This window comes from Echeneis naucrates, chromosome 4, assembly GCF_900963305.1.
Source record: "Echeneis naucrates chromosome 4, fEcheNa1.1, whole genome shotgun sequence".
Taxonomy (NCBI): Eukaryota; Metazoa; Chordata; class Actinopteri; order Carangiformes; family Echeneidae; genus Echeneis; species Echeneis naucrates.
The window spans coordinates 3495712-3517563 of record NC_042514.1 but is presented as its reverse complement, the minus strand read 5'-3'; the positions used below and the strand labels follow the sequence as shown (position 1 = coordinate 3517563).

Genomic DNA, 21852 nt, shown 5'->3' with positions numbered 1-21852 from the left:
CCGTTCAACTCCAGTAACATGGATGTAGTTTTCTATCTAATGAACGCTCTATCTTCTGTCATCACTCCGCGGGCAGGTCCTTCGCTGGACGTCCATCATCATTGTCACATCGTGCAGCGACCCTCTCTTCATCGCCATAGTCTTGTGGAAATGTCTTCAGTCGATGTTTTGTTGTCAGACAGACCCACACCCTGTAGTATGTCCATTATCACAAAGTAAAGTCTGTTCTGTAAGATGCCCTGGATGGGGGCAGTTATATAAAAAAAAAAAAAAAAAAAAAAAGCACTGAGTTGTCCAACTGTCCTGACACACGTCGTTGTTGATCTCACTGTTGTAGGGGAAAGACTCTAGGGCTGCAGATAAGACTGTTGCCATGGTCCTGAAGGAGATACCAAGTAAGGCGTCATCAGAAGGGAAGCCCCTCCTCACAGTGACTACCAAGGTGGGCAGAACCATTTCAGAAACCTCCCCCCCCTCCCCCCCCCAACCCTCCACCCCCACCACCCCCCGCCTCCACACGGAATGTCGTCCTGTGCTGGTTTCATCCTGAAACAGTGGAAACGCTTTGAGTGTCCTATAACTGCCCTCCACTGTCGACTAACTCATGATTTAAACTGGTGCATCTTCACGTAGAAGCAACAATTAGTTCAGTTCCAGCTGCTCTATGGGGTATAAACACTTCAACACACACACACACACACACAAACTGTGGATAACGATCATGCGATTTGCAGAAGCAGCCTCAAATTGTTGCAATTATCAACATTACCTTTATTTATTAGATTTTTTTTTCTTTTTTCGAAATTCGCCCTTTGAAAGATTTGTAATACTTCACATTTATTTTTAAGTTTATGTTAATGGGCGTGACTCACCAGAGGCTAGATGATGATTTCCTCTCCGGTCGGATGGAGGGAGGGGGCAGGAAAACAAACAAACAAACAAAGACAAAGACTCATGACCTTTTTACACCTCATAAGCAGCTAATCATCAGCACAAAGTGTACGAATGCAACTGCAGCACAACGTGTGTTCTAATGCTTTCCACTTCTCTTTTGCTTGCTAAGTGTCAGAGCTGGTTGGAGCTGGTGCTCGAGATGCCGATGCAACTGTCCTCAATTGCTCCTGTGCAGTGTGTGTGCGTGTGTGTGTGTGTGTGTGTGTGTGTGCGCGTGGGTGAGCTCTTCTATCTGTCTGCGTCTTAATAACTAGCAGCATGCTGTCTGATTTTCCGGTACAGTGTGATTTAATGATGAGAAACAAAGCTGCTCAACACCAAGTGCTACTTGAAATACAAATGAACACAGTTTGCATTCTTCTAATTTAAGTAATTTAAGTTTTTATTTTAGTACGCAGTGAAGAATAACTTTGGTCCGTTTCTTGGAAAGCGATGAGAAACCAAATTCTCTTCGGATGCTGCAGTATCATAGAAATCAATAATAATGAGACCACAGATCGATAGTTTAACAACAGGTTAACACTCCAACTCTACACAAACACACAAACTGGACTGACACACAAAAAACACAGTCGTAGCTCAAGTCTTGTTTTTTTAATAGGCAATATTGGTCATATTGGGATTAATTTGGCAGATATTACATAATGCCATAAAATTTCTGTTTTAATGATGATGATCCAGTATTTGTTGGGCTTTGTACCAAAGCAGCATTTTCAGACAGGAGAATATTATTTGTCGACACTTTTTAGTGGCAGCCAAAAAAAAAAAAAAAAAAAATTGCGGCTCCTGCAAATTTGGATGTTGTCCATATGGTTTGATGACATAAGTTCGATTTTGTTTTCTCAGTAATTGTAGAACTCACACAGAAATTTGACTGTTCTTATGTCAGATTGTTCCAGCAGAAGGGTTTGAACCTTTTATCCAATATATTATGTTTCTTCCCCGAGGAGCGGGAAGAATCTCGCTGCCCACACGAATCGGAGTAATGAGGTTCATGCGTCTGTTGTCAGACAAAAGCCTGTTTGAAACAAACACATAAAGGCCCGTTCTCACACTGACAGCATATTAGCTCCAGCCTGCGCCATTTGTCAGCCATGTTTGATACTCACACAACTGTGACTATGGCTGGGATCAACCAAATTCATCTAATTTCCATCACGATGGCTTTCACGCCAAAATACATTTATTCAGATTCCACTAATTGTCGAGCAGCATCCCAGTCTTACCGTGCACATCATGTATGACAAAGGAAATATATGAAATAAAGTATAAAATAAGGGAAGCTTCATGTATTTTTGTCAAAGTAAATCTGCTCATTCATCTTGATATTTTTTTGGGCACGCTGCCCGGCTTTGACCACGTGGTTACAGATTTTTTTCCTGTGAATGAGTTCGATGTTAGATATCACAGAAGAAGAGCACAGCTCCATCAAGCAGGAAAAAAAAAAGAGAATTAGAGATATTGCATGTTTTATCTTATTCTCTCGGAGGGTTTCAGAGGGTTTTCTTGGCGGTGTCATGTTGTTGTCTCAGTCTGAAATCACGGCAGTCAAGTTCCATTTAGACTCAGTATCTGCAACATCATAGCTGCTCAGAAGTCCAGCGCAGAACAACAGAACAACACAACCACAATCTGAACACGCAACCAAAAAGCAAAACCACAGTTCAGACCTGCTTGCTGTTTGCGCCACATTAACCTTCATGCAGAAGACTGTGTGGTTGCAGCAAGAAAGTCAGATGAGAGCAGTTGGTAAATATTTAAAGCCCAAACTGAGTAAGCAGCCATCAGAGAGGGGAAAGTTGCTTATTTTTTCTTTCTTATGTAAATAATAAAAATTTAATCCCCAGATTTTCAAGTTACATGGCTGTTTCGAATTGAAGACAAACTTCAGCTTAAACATCGTTTCCATGTGGCCAGACGCACCTCGAGGTTGCGTCACTCTCCAGGGGCTGCGCCATGAGTGGCACCGTGTCCCAGCGTAATGTCGCTTAGTGAGTGGCAGAGGCTCAGTAAAAGGCCGCAGCTCCTCACGCCATGAGTCAGGTCGAGTCGAGTCTATTTGTCAAGTGCAGCGTGGCGTGTGATGTCTCCGGGGGCTTCACAGGGTCAAAGGTCTCAGACTTCCTGAGAAGATGTCCAAATCAAAGGAATAATGGAGGCAGCATGACACAAGATGACATAAAGATCTGTTTATCTGTCTACAACAAAAGCCACAAATATTATTTAATAGTTGTCCCCTTTCCTTAGTGCCACCGAGGAGGATTTCTACTGGTAAGATAAAATAGTTTGTGAAAATGGCCCGTAATTTGCAACCAGAGAAACTCAGTGAAACAAAAAACTGCACAAAACCAAACTACACTTGACTGTGAACTCAAAGACTGCATTACTGCATGTGCAATTGTTTTGCTGCTTAAAGGAGGCGGCTGCTGATATTCTATATTTCTCTTGATGTCAACAAATCCTACAAAACCAACACCAACAATGAACTGACTCAGTTCAGCTGTCAAACGTCCAAACGCCGGAACGAGCCGCATTATTGGTTCGGGTTTAGTTTTCATTCTCTTCTGATGCTAAAAATAGTAGATGCGTCTTAATCCATGGCTGAAAATAGTCCCTATATAAATTCACAGTTTGATAACATTTCTCAAAAAACTCCAGCACCCAGCTGCTTTTGGAAATTAATATACGATCTGCAAAAGTGAAAGTAAACATTTGAGACGGGCTTTTAAAGATTTAGGTCTTCAGAAGGAACAAAATGAATTTGCGCTCTGAGCCTCGACAGAGTGGGAGAACTGAAAAGTACAGAGAGCGGAGAAATTTGGTTTGTTGGTTTTGGTCTTTTCCATCCGGATGTTTGAATGTGAAGAGATATAGAATAACAGTAAAAAAAAAAGAAAGCAGAAGAAAATTAAGTCTAAGCTCCACTTTTTCACAATTTCATTTCTAACTTTGCAGCCTAAGGACAAATGTAAAGCCACCATGATGACTCATAAAAAAAGCCAACTATCTAAACTCCGGTATGGAGGAACGTGGGAGTCGATGGAACAGCTCATTGCCGCCCACTAAAACCGCTTCAATGCAACCTGATGCATCACAGATCAGATTTATAACAAAGACAACTAAATCTGCCATTTTTCAAACACACTTCACGTGTGAACGTCTTGCGCCGGCTTTAACACCTCAGCTGCTCCGGGTTTTTATCCAACAACTGCAGTAAATCCTCCTTTATGTCGTGTTTTCCATCCTCTCCACCTCCTCCTGTCCTCACCTCAACCTCCGCGCCTTCAAGGCTCTGACAAGTTTAACTGGTACACAGTTCCCTTGACAGCAACATCTGAGAGATCTCTTGGAGTCATGCCCAAGCGGCACAATTAGCCAAACTTTTCCATTGCATCATTTTCTAGATTACTCCTGAAAGCTCTTGTAAACAGAATGTTTTGCATGGCAGGCGAGCAAAAAGGTACAACAGGAGGGGCACAAAGGAGGGAAAAGGGCAGCGAGGTACGACGATAACATCTTTGTACTCGGAGTAATGAGCAAATAGCTCAGGAGGCTGATCTCTTGTGTTGAGAGCGAACTGATAATTGTCGCAGGCGTGCTACACGCCACAGAAGAGCCTGACGCATGGCCTCAAATGAATGCGACAGATCAGCTGTCCCCATTTTCGGGATGACTGGAAGAGGAAAATGCAGCAATCTCATCATCCCATAACCATTATTTAAAATTGGCCCCCGTGGGAATCACAGGAAGTGCACCGAAGAACATTCACAACGGTCATTTAGCGTTCGCCTGAAATAGCACAGTGTCCCCCATCTGCACCGACGTGCAGCCACAACCTTGATCCTCACAGCCGTCACTCAGACTACCAGGCCTATCAGCTCAAAGACGCACATCGGACGTCAAAGGTGCTGAAGGCTGCAGCTCAGGGAATCAGGGAAAGACGTCAGTTCAGCAGACACTCTGCAAAAGTCTTCATTGTGAGAGTCTGCAGTGAATGAAAGATGACCACGGCACAGATTTTAATGGACGAAGTGATGATGTCTGTAACTTTGTTTTTACAGAAGACGCAGACGTCCTGCTTATCAAGGAGCACGTAAAAGACTCTGCGTGTTTAAAAACGAGCAGAAACAGCCGGGCTGCTGCTCGGACCGACCTTAACCCCTCAGAAACGAACAGGCCTCGGCAGAGAGGACAGCCTGTTTGCTGTTTTTTTTCCAGGACCAACAACATGTCGACGTGCCGCGGGGTTTGTTTGGCGTTAGCCTGGTGTTAGTTAACCGCGAAGCACGATGACCGCCAAACCTGCTCATTTTAATTTCAGCATCTTTTTTTTTCCATCATGCCAAAAATACACAGTTTCCACTTTATATTTAATTTAGTGGCATGAATGAATACATTCTAGACTGAATCTGATCTGTGTGAGACAAAATATGGGGAATACCTACACAGATGGATTATTCTGTGCCTGTCTCTCTGTTATCAGTTCGTGACTAAACAGAAACACCTTTTCAGTGTTTCAGGGAAAAACTGCTGCTGAAACGTTTCATTCAGATTTAACTTTAGTGCTCTCCACCAGAGATTAGGCTGCATGACTGCATTTCTTTCTAATCATCCCTGAGGTAAGTAAGCACCAAGCTGGTTATGTGCCACAGCAAAGTAAACAGCGTGTAGTATTTTCTGAGACGATGAAGCAGCTGACGCGGTTGTCGAAGCCAGGATTCTGTCAACATCTCTCAGGTTTCACCGATAAAATCTCAAGACTATTGAACAAATTCAGTTTATTCCTCGAAGAGGTGGTCAGACTCCGAACGTCCGGCATTCAGCTGCTTTGACCTTCAGTCAGCCAGTAACATGCCATCAAAATCCAAAACTCTGCAGGGAATTCTTCGGCCTGAAGATTTCCATTAAAAAAAAAAAACATCCAGTTGAGAAATCCGAGGTCATCCATGGTTAGGGGCGTTTTTCTTGCAGATTCCGGAGGATTTAACGACCCTCCTCTGTTTAACGCAGACCGAAACGGTCGGCTGTCTCAACAGACATTTTGCAGGCATCACAAAAATTGTAATTCAGCGACAGATGTCTCTCTTGTTATCATCCACTCAGCCTCTGTGAGCATCTGCATCTATGAATGTAATTCATATTGATAAAATATTCTCCATCCAGTCCTCGGCTGAGTTTTTTTATGAAGTGCACTGTATTTATGCAGCTCAGCTGGCATTTATGTTGAATGGATCAGCCAGCTGAGGAGCTGTTTGGACTGGGCTACATTTGACTTGCTGATTATGAGGAAAAAAATAAAAAAAAACAGACAGAAGGAAATACTAAAATCTATCAAGTACAACAATTATAAACTTAATTTTAATGCCTGCGATATTCTACATCAGCTGGCCCTGGATTTTAAAGATCAATGAATGTTATGCAAACTTCAGGGTGAGCCTGAGGCGACGATCTGAATCATATACACGAGCCAATTTAATGACCCATAAACTCACCTTCCTCTGAGTGAAAAAGTAAAACTTATTTATTTTCATGCACAGTGGTAATGCCTAATTGCTTGTAGGGAAACCGGAATTGTTTTTACATATATTTATATTTTATAAAATGTCAAAAATAATTAAAGAGATTTTTTTCCCCGAAGCCAATAATTGTTATTTTAAGACCGAAAGTCCAAAACCCACAAACATTTAGACAATTATATATAAAAAAAAAAAAACAAAAACAAACTGTGTTGTGACCAAACATGATGTGAAAGTGAGCTTGATCTTTGAAGTTCTGGGCATAAAATGTCATCACTTCATTTTACTGTAAATGGACATTTGAGTTCAATTGTGTCCAAATCTGCACATGAATTTGGACTTTATGGCCAAAAACGTGTCTTTTGAGGTCAAACTGGTTTTATCAGAGATACATCAGAGAAGCTGGAGCCAAAAGATAATAATAATACTCATTTGATTCATAAACAGGCCAATTCTATGTCGAACTTTGATCCTAAGATAAATCCAAAAACCCAAATAAGTGTAAAAAGTCCAAATCGGGAGTGCAACAACAAACAGGAGCTAAACTACAAAGTCCAAAAAAAAAAAGGTCCGCAGTTCTGACTGAACTCGGCCCTCCAACAGCAGCTGTCAGCTAACGAACACAATAAATCATTTTAATGGAGGTTGATCGGATGTCGGAGTAAAAGAGATCTAACTGTGAAAAACATAGTTGCTAAAAGCTTTTTTTTTTTTTTTTTTAAATAAAGGCAATTTTCTCAAAAAACACATTTACAGTGAACTACGCCATCTCACACACACACACACACACACACACAGGTTTTTATGTGGTGAATAATAATAGCAGGGTGAGTGAATGCTGCGGCTTCTATTTGTTCTGGCTGACAGTCAGACTTTCTCTTCCCTTCCTGACAGCCGACCTGTCAGTTCAATCATATCTGCTGTTGTCGAAGGTGGTATTTTAATGAGATCAAGTTTGAGCTTAATATGGATTTCATTATTTTTTTTTAATCATCTGATGAAAGCAGAAGCCATTTGAGAGGAGCCACTTCCTCCTCTGAAGACCAGCCGTCCTGTGTCATATCACTCAGGTCGGCTTCTTCAGCCCTCAGTCAACACTTTTCCCAAAGAATCACAAACTCTAAGTCACTCAATAAATTTGCACTTTAAAAAACATTTCCAGCTCAGCGTTCTCTCGCAGCTATGATTTGTCGCTGTAGTACAAAATTGGGGGGAAATGCACAGGCAGGCAGCAGCAGAGGGTGAAATCAAGTTACTTCACGCTGGGAGACTTCCCCTGAACCGACCCGTTATTCTGACAGCAGAACAGCACAAAGTCTAATTACCGCCGCTGGTTCAGCATTCTTGAAGAGCAGCACAAAGTAATGGCCCTCCTCCATTTTTCAGCCGTTCCCCTGCAGCAATGTAAAGAAACATTCCTGTTGTTCAAATATGCATAAAGCAGAGCCGAGCGTGGAGCGTGGAAATTATAATTTGTTTTCTCATTTAGATTAAGTCTAATGTTCTGTTTGGGTCAGGGCCTCAATTAACACACACACACACACACACACACACACAAAAAAAAAACCCAAACATATTAAACATTTATCATTTTATCATCACAATGCTTCGTTACTTCTTCTAATTTTATTAGGCTCGCTCATAAATTGAGTGTGAACTAATAACATGTTTCTGAAGGAAAACGAACCGTTACCTTTTCTTTTTCTTTTTTTTGGGGGGGGGGGCATCTCAGAAACTAATTCCATTAGATGTTGTTTTATTCTGTGGCTTTCAAGATGCTGCACAGTCTACAATATGGAGTACTTTCTACTGTCTATAAAACGAAGCTGTTTCTTTGACTCTGGAGATTATTATTAACTCACAACAACACTTAAGGTGCCAACGAACAACAATGTCGTGACACACTTTGCCTTTGGAATTTCAATATCGTGATTTTGCAGTTTGTACCATTTACACTCTGAAAAATAAAACCTCGATGAGGGGAGGATTTATTACAGCACGGCTGTATTTCAATATACCGGCAACACCAGCCGTACAAAATGGAAAGTCTGAAATAGTTCCAACGTCATGTCTAAAAAGTCGCCCATTCAATACCGATCAACACACTGTGTTAAAGCTTGGAAGGATGTTTCTAATCATTCTAAAACCTCAAACAATGAGAAAGTAAAGTCAGTGCCGGCTGAGTACTTCATGAAATTCTGAAATTCATGATGGATATAGTATTTGTCTTTCACAATAAGGGCGCACACTCCATAGTTATTATACTCCACGCCTTTCATATCAACCATATGGCAGCTTGAGTGCAGTCCATTCCACTCAGTGATTAAACTTTTACCACCTTCATTAAAATTCTGCTTGTGAGCAACAATAGCAAATGTCATGTGTCCCCTCTGCCAGTGTTACATGCACACACCACACAGCCCGCCAGCAGCAGCGGCTCGCCCTTTCTACGGGACGACGCCGGTTTTCACCTCCAAATTGTGGAAAGCGTCGGTTGGCAAATTGTGGCCAGCTGCACCTGGAGCACCGCAGCTTCGGGGGTAACAATAATGAATTGGATGTAACCTATTCTGCACCTGCACTGGCGGGCCGACAAATTGGTGCATCATGGGTCGAGGTCATTAGCATTTTCACGGTTTGGAAGGTGAGATAAGCAATTATTGTTAAGCGGTTGTATTTTGGGACACATCCACGAGGTTCGTCTGAGCCCAGCTCCTCTCCTTCAATTTAAATGCACTCCAAAAAAATTAAAAATAAAAAAAGAAAGGGGGGGGGGATTATACAAGCATCTGCATGACTGAAGACTTCAGGCTGTGAGAGCATTAGCTTTTCACACAACAGACAATAATTATTGAACTAAGTTATATGTAATGTAATTATTACACACGCACACACAAAACTGATCACTTTCTCTCAGTCCAACATGAGTCCAAAATTCGTGAAAACAAATGAAGACCTCTTTAGGCTGCAGAGTCATCACATTTTAAATATATATTGTTCTGTTCTGGCTGAAAAAGGCAGAAGTTTGGAGGGATGTCAGTAACAGAGGAGCAGCTGCATGCACAGGCTGGTTTTCACTGCAGCGTCGTCGTCTCCGTGCATGAAGAGATTTCCTCCAACTTCCTGCTTTACACTGACTTTTTGTTTTTGTTGTTGTTGTGGTTGTCGACGTTGTTGTTTTTAAATTGTGTTTTGTGCGTGCATGCAAATGTAGTGATGTGGTTGTGCTGTCAGCCAAGCGTCCAAACACCCCACGTGTCAGAGCAGAACAGCAGAGTGAAGTTCAAATAAAGTCGGCAGGCGTCAGCAACTTTAGAATCTATTCGATTGAAACGCACAAAAATAAAGCTGGTGATTTTCATTTTACACAGCAAGGGGCCTTTGCAGAAGCCATGACGGAGGTTTAACTGTGTCGTCTCTTTGCCCTTACAGCTTGTGAGTGAGCAACAAGAGAGCCGCCCACTTCTTAGCCCTTCCATCGACGATTTCCTGTGCGAGACCAAGTGCGATGGGGTTTCCCGCCCAGTGACTTCCAACACAGCTGGTATTGTATCGCGATCTAACAAAATTAACTTCACTCATGTTTCATTTGATCCGTTTCGAGCCCCTCCCCCCCCCCCAAAAAAAAAAAAAAAGAACCACCTGAAAAACTTTACGTGAGGCTGAAAGAATGCGAAACATTCTTACTTTTTTTTTTTTACTTTAAATCTAACTTTGGATATCATAATTTTTCAGAGCTAGATTTCAAAAAACTTTATTTATTTTTATCAAATTTCCAAATAACCAACAAAACATTACTCATAATGGATTTCGCCTTGCTGACATGAATTTCAGTGACTCCATTGTCAGATGGTGACAACAAACTGATGACTGTAATTCGGCCGTCAGGGTCGGGGACTTGTTGAATTATACATGGTGGCCTACACAATGGCTGTATCCCAGTTTAGGCGTCCCATCCTTTGACGGACACTGTCCCTGAAGGTCTGAGGTTTCATGACCGTCCCGCATACAAAATGGAGGCAGACAGCCTCCGGATTTGTTTCATTTATTTTATATATCTTTTAAGTCGATTTTGGAACATTTTAAGTCGATTGTGAATCTGAAAATATTATATTAATTGATTTTTTGGCACAACCCTAGTAAGCAAAAAAAAGAAAAAGAGTTTCCAACTGGTTGTGCTGCTCAAACCTGTCAATGATTAAAATACAGCATTTTGTTTTTTTATTTTATTGACTAAATTAAGCTGATGTCTCCTCTTCATCTGTTCTTTATCAAGCAGAAACTTGAGCGACCGACAAGCCGCACACTTCATCTACATGGTGATTTATTTGCCCGGTCTGCCCTTTGTCACTTTGTCTTTTTCATCAATTGAATAATTTTCCCATTTCAGCTTCAGTTTTTTGTTTGGTTGTTAGATTGTGCACATTCAACAGTCTGAATCTGTTGAGAAAATGGTTAAAATACATCAGTGATAGCGACAGTTTCTTGGCCTGCTATTCAAAGAGGCGATCCAGATTTCATTCTGAAGATACTCTCGTCTTTTTATTAGATACTGATCCAGGTAACACCTAATTAACTGTTTACACCCACTGCAAAACTTCAATTCTGCAAATGAATGAAAAACAACTGGGGCAAAGGTGAACGTTTGCCAAGCGGCATGGATGGCTCACCAATCGCTGAGTTGTCGCCTCCTTTGGTGACGTCAGCTTCGTACAGCCACTAAAAATTCCCCAAAACGGTGAAGTTGTGCGTCAGATTCAGATGTCGAGTTGTCTTTGTGTTTCCTTTGGCTTCCTGCTGCTGCTGGTATTTCCTCCCACAGCCCAAAGATAGAGAGGTCAGTCTGTTTTCACACTGCCGTGGAGGAGCAGCGTGTCCAGTTGTTGAGTTAGAAGATCAATCAATAATGAATGATAATGACTAACTCAAGTATGCTAATCCACATGAGATCTACATCATGTTGTGCTCTCTCTGGTAACGCAATATTGACGTGATTTTAAGACTATTTTTTCCCCACTAATGGAATTTAATGATTAATTTATATTGTAAATTAAAAATTGGTTTCATTAAGTCCCCGGGGTTTAGAAACGCACGATAAACGTATTTTTCCATTTTCAATTTTACCAAGACAACAGAAACAAGTCTGAAAGTGCAAACTGAACCTAATTAATTGTTTGTCCCTGTTGACGTCAAACAACAGCGCTCTCACTCTGCATAGGATTTCCAGCTCTTCCTCGTCTTCATCTACTGTCGGAGGCTGAAACTCGTTGGGTCGAGAAAGCTCTCACCTCCAGCCTCTCGCTGGATGAAACACAGTCTCCTTTGGATCTTTTTTGTTTTCCTTTTCTGTTGGTCAGCACTTTGCTATGACACAGTGGTTCGATACTCTCAGGAATACCGTAGAGGCAGCGCAGTTCTCCCCTTTCAACTCTTCACAGCCGATTGCTTGCGAGTCCAGTGATCGATTTTTTTTTTTTTCCCCTCTTGAAGCTTGGCAAAAAGAGGAATGTAAACTGAGGCCCCTTTTTCCTGCTGAGACTTGAGACATCAGTTAGTTTGTAACTCAGTTGTCGGCCATCTTCATTTTTGGAAAACGGAACAAAGAAAAAAAAATATGTTATTTGAGAAGAAATGTGTGAGGGGTGGATCTGACCTGCTCCGCTCTCAGGTGCAGGTCACTGTGTGATATTCCCCATAATTTATAACATTTTGATTTAAATGTATTAAAGAAGACTTGAGACTAGAGACCGAGACCATAAACTCAGTAAAACTTTTACTCAGCTAATAAATCAAGAGAGAAGTAGGGCCAATTCCCCATAGACTTCAACACAATCTGACTTCTTTTTACAACCCTGATGGATAGAATGCAGGTTTAAGGTTAATAAGGCGGTCTAGGTACATATCATATGCCTTAATTTCCCTCAGGATAAATAAAGTGCTATATCTATCAACTCCGGCTGATGGTGGTGTTAAAATAGCAGCAGCTGAGCTGGAGCCACTAATAAGTTTTAAAAACACACAATCATAGATCTAAAGTTTGGCTGCCTTTAAAAAAAAAAGAAGAAGAAGCTGTCGGTCACACCTATTTGCTCACACACAAGCAACTTATCTATTCTAAATACACAGAATTGAAGCATCCAGTTATCGTGAAGGACTCGTCCCAGTCTCATCAGCTCAAGTTGACTCGAGGGGGCCAAAACAGTTTTGACATCATCGCCTTTTCATGAACAGCTTGCTTTTTCTTTTTGAAGTCGAAGGCTCGTCAGGCAGCTTCCTCACGAGTGCGCCTCCTTTGATTTGTAATTGTACTTGTCATCGAAAGAGCGCGAGGCATGAGCGGCGAGCGTACTCTCTAATTATGCCGAGATTTCAGTCAACAAACGGTCTCAGTTGCTTGTCGCGAAACAGCAGCACGCCAATTATGTAGTCATATCTGTGGAGTGCGACGCAGAACAGACAGTCAGGGGCCCAGAGTGAGCAGGAAAATGTCCCCGAATAACCAAAAGATAAAACCGCTTGACTTGACTTTTAGGCAGCAACTGCTAAATGCATTTTCACATGTTAAATATGTTCAGAAAATTCTGATGAAAATGACAAAGATCAACAGAAGCTGCATGTCGACTTAAACTGCCTGTAAGGGGGAGTTGGAAAATTATTGATAATGCTCACGTTATCATCAGCAAACGTGCATTTCACAGGAAAGAGCACAAAACGAAACTGGGAAACACATAAAAGTGTCACACATTAACATGAACTGGGCTCAAATCAGAGCAAAGACTCATTATTCAGTGAATAATTTGTGAAAGAAATTTAAAAATACTTAAACTGCATGTGAGGATCCGCAGCCATGAAGGCGGACGACCACAGAGGGAGAAAAAGTCAAACCCGCTGAGAGACTCTTTGCTGGTCTGGCAACCTGAGACTGAATGACTTAATTGACCAAACCGGCTCACTCTCATCCGGCTGTGCAGTGGCCTGAACTAAAGTTGGATTTGTTAAAAAGAGCAGCGGCTAATTTTTATTTTTTATATTCACCCAGGCAGCAATGCAGTGAGAGCTTAAGTGCACCTGACAGCTCAAGTCGCCACGTCAGAAGGCATGGAGATCAAAATCAAAGCCAAAGTGAACTTACAATCATTTACGTTATCTGAAGGAGCAGATAGTGAGCCGTGAACAATCATGACGATGATTACAAATCAAACAGTAACGTGATCATTATGGAGTTGAATGTTTCTGCCAACAGAAGCAGAAAATATTCACCATTTGTGACTTTTTGTCATAAATGGTGACAACCCAACCGACAAATGATCAGAATAGTTACAGTTCAGTTATAAAGACACTGAGAACATTTATGGTCAAATGAGATCCGTATTTTTCAGTTTCAGGCCTTCATGCACACTGAAACCTACCAGGGAAATGAGGGATGCTAATTTTCCATTAACCGCCCCCCAGTTCTGTCTTCAACGCTGGACCTGCTGGATCTCAGTGAACCAGGTGAGAGGAGGAACAGTAAGGACAAGAGGAGCCCGCTGACGCCGCGGGGCGACGGCCAGAAGAACAACTCTCACAGGAAGAAGACGGACGAGACGGAGCTGATCCAGGTGGAAGTCGAACAGACCGGACCGAGCATGAGAACCCCAGAGAGAGCGTCACTCGACTCAGGTAGCGAGTCTGAGAGATGTTCAATCAAAACCTCAGAAATAACTGAGGAAAGCAATAAGCCACAGTCAGCTGTTACGGACTTTGTTGTGGTCAGCTTCAGATGGAGCGATGCTGTCCTCGGCACTTCCTGTTGTAGCTAGTGTGCGATTTTAACCATCATTAAAATTCCTCATAATTTTTAGTGTTAATGTAAATCCATTTTAAAAAAAAAATTGTGATGATGAAGTTAGTTTTCTTGCAGCTCTACCACATGAGTTATTTCCAGAAAAGTGCCAGGGCCTGAACCTACAGAGTCCTTTATTAGATGACTTCTTCGGTATTTTCGTCTATTGCCCACCTCTCTGACCCAACCATCTGCAACTCAGTGTCCCAACACCTCGTTTCGAAGTGACCAAACTCCTCTTCAAGAGAGGCCAAAGAGGGGGTCGACCCTATTTAGCATAATGAAAGCACAATTTTAAAAGCCATTAAGAGGAAATAGCCAGTTGCTTTTCGTACTCGCCAGTCAAAAAAGGTTCAAGTCTTCAGTGTGTAATTACGCAGCGTGAGAAAACGACAGCGGTGAATAATTCATGGCGGTGAGATTGATTATAACCTTGACATCATTTACAAGCAAAACTTCTTGTCCTGTTAGGAATGTGGGCAGAGTGACATTTTGTTTTGTTCCTGACACCCACTGCACTAATTGTCTGCCTGTCTTTGGCGTCGGAAAGCTTAGAGTCGTGCCCGAAAACAGCAGTAAAAGGTTGTTTATGGACTAATGGACGACATAACTGGTGATGGTTAATGTCGTGTTATTGCTTCATGGAACTGCAAAACTGAAATCAGCTTTTTTTTTTTTTTTGTTTACCTAAAACATGTTTAGATTCGTTTAACCGGCTGTCATTTTACAGGACAATTTGAGTTCAAGAAATAATTCACTTAATGACTGGAGAGGGTGTTTTCGATGTAAAACACATTAACTGAAGGGACCGCCTCTCAGTTTAGACACTGTTGACTTACATTGTGTAATGCTGTCAGCAGTTACCATTGGCTCACCGCTGGATAAATGGGAAGAGTTGAACCCCAACCCCGAGAGAAACGGCAACAGGAAATGGAAGTTGGAGAGACGGCGTTCATCTAAAAACTCATCCAACGAGTTTCTGTGGTACGTATCGCCCCATCGGACATTATTGTTGGTTTCAGGTTAGCTCTCAAATCTCTGGGACCTGATTTTTGAAAAGTGGTGTTGTCAGAAGTATGATAGTCCTACTCTGTGGCAGCAACCATCAGCGTTTGAATAAAAGGAGTACCAATCTAACTGACGCAGCGGATTTAGGCTTGAGATAGACTGTAGTTGTAGTGAAGTATAGAAAAAGCATTTTAGCCCCACAACCCAAACTGTACATTAGTAAGTTTATTTGTCGTAACCGTAATCGCAGTTGCCAGTTGTGGATATTTCATTTAAAAACATTGGAAGCACTCGTGATAAATGGCTTACAGGTTTCCAAAAGTCCCAAATGTGGGAACACCTCAGCAGTTTAAATCTGAACCAGTAAGATTAGACCTTAACAGAGTTTAAAATCGATTTGGGGCTCTTTGCTGCTCGTCATTCTTCAAGTCTTACTGTCCTGTCTCCACCAACTTACAACCAAGTCTGAGAAAATCTGAAGCTGCTGCAGGAAATTGATATCAAGTTGGGTGCCGTGCATGCCGAACGTTTATCCCGCCTTTCCGTCTCCTCTTTCAGGTCCATTGACTGTAAAACCCAATTAGACACATCCAACAAGAACTCCTTGGAAGTAAATACGAAAGTTGAGCCAGAGTCTGCCCTCGCATCTCAGGTAAGTGCTCAGAGTAAGAGACGCAGACAGGCGTCATCATTATTGTATGATCCGTCTGCACTTCAAATCAACATCCTTTTGAGAAGAGAAAGCTTCGAGCGTCTCGAGCATATTGTTCTGAGTAATGCGTAAAGTCTCATGCTAAGTTTCACCAAATGATGAATTTAACTTGCGTACTTAGCGACTGCATGCTAGTGCACGGTAATGTTAAAGGCTGTTTTCAATAAGACACCCTCAGGGTTTTCCCTCGGCTAAGGTGCACGTTAAACGCAATGCTCTCATCCTCCCACAGTCAGATTTGACAATCTAACAACACTTGACACCTAAACAAGATGTTGAACCTAATCGACCGTCTCAACGCTAAAGCGATAAACTCTTAATTCACACACCCTGGCAAGTCAAACAAATATAAACTAACACCCACCAATAATTCCGCCCAGATCTCCGAGGTGAGAACACACGGGAGCTGTACCTCGGTCTTACAAAGGAGGGAAAAACCTGACCCTGTTTGTGCGACTGCTGATCCCATCATTTTGTCCTAACACCTACAATTCTTCCATTTCAGCTCAACAGGCAGTATATTAGTGGAAGACATGTAAGCCTCCCTATGCATCCTTTCATATAATATTGAAAGACTTATACATTTGCACCGGAAACACAGCATCACATCATCTCAAAATTTGGCTCCAAAGCCTAAAAAGAGGCGATCGTATTGAGGAGATCCAGATAACGCTGTTGGCCTTGAGATTGTTTCTTTGTGGTGCTACGAGGTCCAAATGTCAAGCGCTTTCCTCCTGAGTTGATGTCTCTGTGTAGGTCTGCATAAGGGGGTCTTGTTTCCAGACACCATTATTAGATTAATAGCTTATGAATTATTAAGCAGCCTTACTCTGAGAACACTAGTGTTGATCTCAACAAGCCAGCTAAGCATACATCACGTTTTCAGCGCTCTGATAAATCATAGATTTGGGACTAAAGATGGCTGTCCAATATGGAGGACGTTATTGGCAAACCAACACGCTGAAGTTGCTTTTTCATCAGGAGTTACACAGCAGATCACCGACAGGGATACTGTAAAGACTGGTTTTAGGTTTCTGCTCGGCACGAACAACACACACATTAAACAACAACAACAAAAAATAAATATGCATGCAAAGGCGGGAGACGTGTGTTGCATGAAATTTCCAATCAAGCAAATGGTTCAAAAGTGGAAGCTTTAAGGAAAAATCCACCCTCTGTTTATTGTGTTGATCGATTGTTACTCGAGCAGCGAAGTTTCTTCTCATCTGTGACACGCTAAAAGTAACCTGAAGGTGCGCTTCTTCTCCCAGTCATGGAACCAACTCATCAAAAACAACGTCTGTTTTCCAGCTCCACCAATCATCGACTGAAGTGTATTCTGGTCTATGTTATAGGCGGAGGGCTCGGACAGGGAAATCGGCCCTGGATTACTTCCTTCATTTTGGTGAAAATGAAAAGTGGAGAGTCTGGAAACAGGCTGTTTGCATCAAAGCTCGACGTTAACTTTTGATATTCTCCAATAAAGAAACGAAAGATTTCCTGATATTAAACTATAGTTGGACCAAATCGCAGCAAGTTTCGGCTGGAATTCAAAGAAATACCTAATTCATGTTTTTGGGTGGATTTTTCCTTTGACTCCCCGGCTAATGAATGCTACAGTCTCCTCACATGAAGTCAACAGAGATATTCTTTTAACACTGCATGCGTTTTGCTCTTGTAACTCAAACTGTGGTCACCTGCGTGCACAGTTCTCGTGGGTTATTGAATACTGAGATTAAGTTACCCCAATTAATCCTGCAAAACAGCAGCGGGAAGAGATGGTGCCGGCTGACACCACTTGTCGAGTTATTTACTGCAGGTCTAGTGTCGTATCACATGTATCCATGAAAGGCCGTCACTGAATCATCCAACCATTAAAGTTAAATATGTGGGCGGAGTCCAGTGAGACACATCAGGCTCTGAAAAGGCAAAACTTGCACACGTAATCGGTCTTTTTCTTTTCTTCTTTTTTGCAGCCGATGTTTGAGGCGATGTTTCATATAGAAGTTTGTAGCACAGAAGTGGTTGGTAATGGGGGGGGGGGCGCTGACAGTGGTGGTTCTGCTGGCCTTCCTAAGCATGTCCCAGGCTTTGTCGAGGCAGGGTATTTACTCGTCCCTGGGAAAGCAGAGAAGGCTGACCCTGCACACTCTCCCTGCCTGTCTCTCCCTCTGGCTGTGTGTGTGTGTGTGTGTGTGATTTGCTGTACTACATGGGTGTGTGTGTGTGTGGGTTTTTGTGATATGCTCCGTGTCTGTATGTATAATGGATTTTGGTTTTGCATAAATGTGCATGTGTGTGTGTGTGTGTGCACGCATGTTTTTGCGTTGCAGGCTCGTCTAACGAAGGAGCAGCGGTGGGGCAGCGCCCTCCTGTCCAGACACCAGTCTCTGGAGGAGGAGTTCGAGCGAGCCAAGGCTGCTGTTGAGGTAAGCAGCGGCGCTCAGCACGCCTCCCATCCGTCAGCTGCCAACGAAGAGCCATCTTCACCGCTGACTTTTAATAAAACTTAACAGGAAACACCGAGCCGCAGGGCTGAATCAGGTCAGAGAGTATTTACAGCGAAAGCAAAGCTGCAGCCTGGCTTTTATTTTTGTCGCTTGGGTTGGTGGTTCTTTAGTTACATCGTAGACGCCAAAAATATTGAGAATAAAGCAGGAAAAGATTTCCATCTGGCCTCAAACAAGTTAAACGTTTGGCAGATTAACTCCCCATTTATTTGAAGGTAAAACCAGAAGTGAGCAAACCTTTGCCGTTGCGAATAAGCTATCAGAAGAGTAAAAATATAACTGCACACAGCTACAGTCAGCAGAGCTCCGGAACGATGAAATGAGAACAGCGTTGTTTTAACTGAGAGCTCTGATGGTACGGAGATAAAAAAAAATGTCAACAATTACTTTATAAGTGTCGGAGATTTTGTGTTTTATTAGTTTTGATGTTTAGCATGTTAGTTAGCATACAATTATCGTCATTTGCATACAGAAAGAATCTGATTCTTTTTTTTCTAAAACACACAGAGATAGCCGGACCTGGAGACAGAAAAAGCAGACAAAAGAAATACAAAAGACTTCAGTTTAGCCTGCAGTGACTGTGGGCCTATGAGGCCTTATTGTGTGTCTAACACAACTAAAGAAAATCAATGACAAGAACACAACAAATGGAAAAATACAAGCTGGTGGGTGAAATCCTACTTCAGCTTTAAAGAACATCCCAGAAAGTCAAAGTCTTCTTTAGCTGACGCCGACCCTCAATTTCTCAGTCAAACTTCACAGAAATCAAATTGGTGAGAATTTACTTTGCGTCATCTTAAATCGGCAAATGAAATGGGAAGTGATGCATCCCCAGCTTTACCACACAAAAGATTACTCATCCGAAAGAAATCTAATGGAGTCACAGTTCTCTGAACTTCAAACCAAGAAAACTTTGTCCTGTGTCACATTTCCACCACCACTGCCCATGCAGCAATTTAAATATTTCCATTTGACTCCTTTGGCCTTTAATGGTCTTTGCTAAATTCACATGCTCAAGTTTCCCCCGACCCAAATTGATTGCAGGACTAACAACAACAGGAAAGGTAGATGGGTCAGTCATTTTACGAGCAGATGTATCAGATATCAGCGGGGATGGTTAAGTTGCCGTAATTAGATATGGCGAAGTTCATTTGTCAGGTTTGGTTCCAACATGTTCTTCCATCTTTCTATATGTTGCATTACGACATAAACCATCCAAATTTGAGATGCTTTCCTGTTTTGGAATAGCTGAAGATGTTTTTTTATAAACTGCGGCTACCAAAGTGATTGAAAAGCAGGACAGGAATTCAGGTCTTCAGTGGAAATGGGAGTGAACACCAGCTTTACTGAAGCCTACAGTGAGCTCTGTGTGATGGCCAATAAATAATAAAACAAGGACAGGAGGACGGTGAGAGAGTGAGAGCTGCCGCTGCAAAAAGTGAGTGAACCGTCCCGCTTCGGGATCCCTCCCAAACCGAGCAACGATGTCACATCTTGTACGAGCCGTGAGACCTCGACCTCGCACGGCGCTGCACAGTTTGTGCGCCCTCGAGTCGGCCGGAGGGCACGTAAGTGATGAGACTCCCGGACAAGCGCCTGAGCACAGGACATCGATTGGTAACAGTATCTCGCGGCTTCGATCGGGCAGCCTGAGCGCCGGCCTCCACTCCAGAGCCGCTCCAATACGAGTGGTCAGCCATTTCGGCTTCAGCTGCCGATATTAGAGCCCACAATCAGATAACATCCATTTAAATAGCTGTGCATTCGCATCCTCTCTCATACTTAGGAAGGCGTGGAGGTGGAGATGGCTCAGATGGCACAGAGAACATTAAATTTGCACGTTGCGTTTCTGCCAATTCATTCAATTAATGTAACAAAAAAAAAAAAAAAGAAGTGAGGGCCCACAGAGAGTACAGAAAAGGAATTAGGCTCCCAAATATAATCCACTTTGCAAAGCAGGCACTGATGAGAAACTGAAGGTTTTATGATTTGTCATTCAAAACCTCCGAGCAGACAACCACTGCCATGTTATACTGTTATTCAAAGCCCCCCCCCCCTTGTTTTTATAATGTTGACCTTCCATTAGGACGACACAATAAGAAAAAGAAAATCAAAAGAGATTTCCATGTTAGCTGAAAGAATATTGAAATGCAGATATGATTTGTGATGCTCGGGCACCAAACGAATGACGATCGATGTGACGTTTCTTCTAAGAAAAAAAAAAAAAGGTTTTCTATGTGATATTTTTTATATAATAAATTATGAATCAGCATATAACCTACAGAACCAATCAAATAAATGTGCAGAGATGGGGGCGGGGCTAAATAAAGCCAAGACTGTTCTCTAACATCCTCGAACTGAGGCTCAAACACGTGACACGGATCAGACAGCCAAGTTGAAGGCGATGTTGTAACTTCTTGCTTCGGTTCACCTTCATCTTAATATTGGTCTGCGGCGGCCGTGGCCGAGAGCGAGGCTGCAGAAGCAGAGCACTCGTCTGGAAGTGAGAGGCCACAAGGCTGGTGGTTTTTAACTGGGAAAAAGTCGGTGCGCGGCGTTTTGTCCTCCCTCAACAACTTTCACCAGCGTGCCCTCAAGCAAAACAAGTGGAGCTGCATCACTTCAGCTTGTTTGTAAGACCGACAACCCTGCAGCAGCCAAAACACAAAGATTGTATTGATGTGTATGGGAAAATGGCCCGAATCCTACCTTGATTTACTGCCTCAGTGTAATTTCAGATTGAAATTGTGGCCCCATTTGGAGGAAAATAGATCACAAAGCAGGGGATGCATTAGGGCTTGGCTTTTGTGCGATTGTCAGACAAGTTGCCATGTGTGATGCCGTCAATCAGGACAGAGTGCAGAGCGGCGTTCTCTTCTTCAAAAACGCTAAGATGGACGCCTCCATAGCAGCAATCACAAAATTGAGGCATCAGAACGGGTGGGTTGCCACTTGGGCTGACACCAGGCACAACACTAGATGTCGGTGTCTGGTGTCAAAGTCGTACCCTTTGTACGTGAACAGACCTGGGGGAGAGAAAAAACAACATAATCCAGCAATTACACTTCTATCTGGTGATAAATATTCAAAGCAAATGTCACATGAGAGACAGATGTCTGAGGATAAACACTATAAAAGTGTGTAAACAACCAGAAACACATCCGAAGAAGAACACGAACGTTGTGGTTATCAGCCACACGAGAGAGGAAGCGATGTCCTGCTCTTATCACAGACATCCATACACGGGGCGATTGCATTGTCTGCCAAAATGCATTCATAGCACTTGTCCACTGAAATGTATTTTATTGTCCTCTGAGTGACACTATC

The 21852-nt window shown here is 42.4% G+C and overlaps 1 protein-coding gene across 1 annotated transcript in view; it reads left to right on the top strand.

Annotated features, from left to right (window-relative positions):
• pex5la (peroxisomal biogenesis factor 5-like a) overlaps window positions 1-21852 on the top strand; it is a 69694-nt gene that overhangs the window by 33880 nt on the left and 13962 nt on the right. Inside the window, exons 2-8 of the mRNA XM_029500057.1 lie at window positions 338-442; window positions 9903-10014; window positions 13923-14132; window positions 15156-15279; window positions 15862-15955; window positions 16521-16550; window positions 18349-18444. Of these exons, the coding sequence (XP_029355917.1) occupies window positions 338-442; window positions 9903-10014; window positions 13923-14132; window positions 15156-15279; window positions 15862-15955; window positions 16521-16550; window positions 18349-18444 (771 nt within the window). The remainder of the gene's footprint in view (window positions 1-337; window positions 443-9902; window positions 10015-13922; window positions 14133-15155; window positions 15280-15861; window positions 15956-16520; window positions 16551-18348; window positions 18445-21852) is intronic.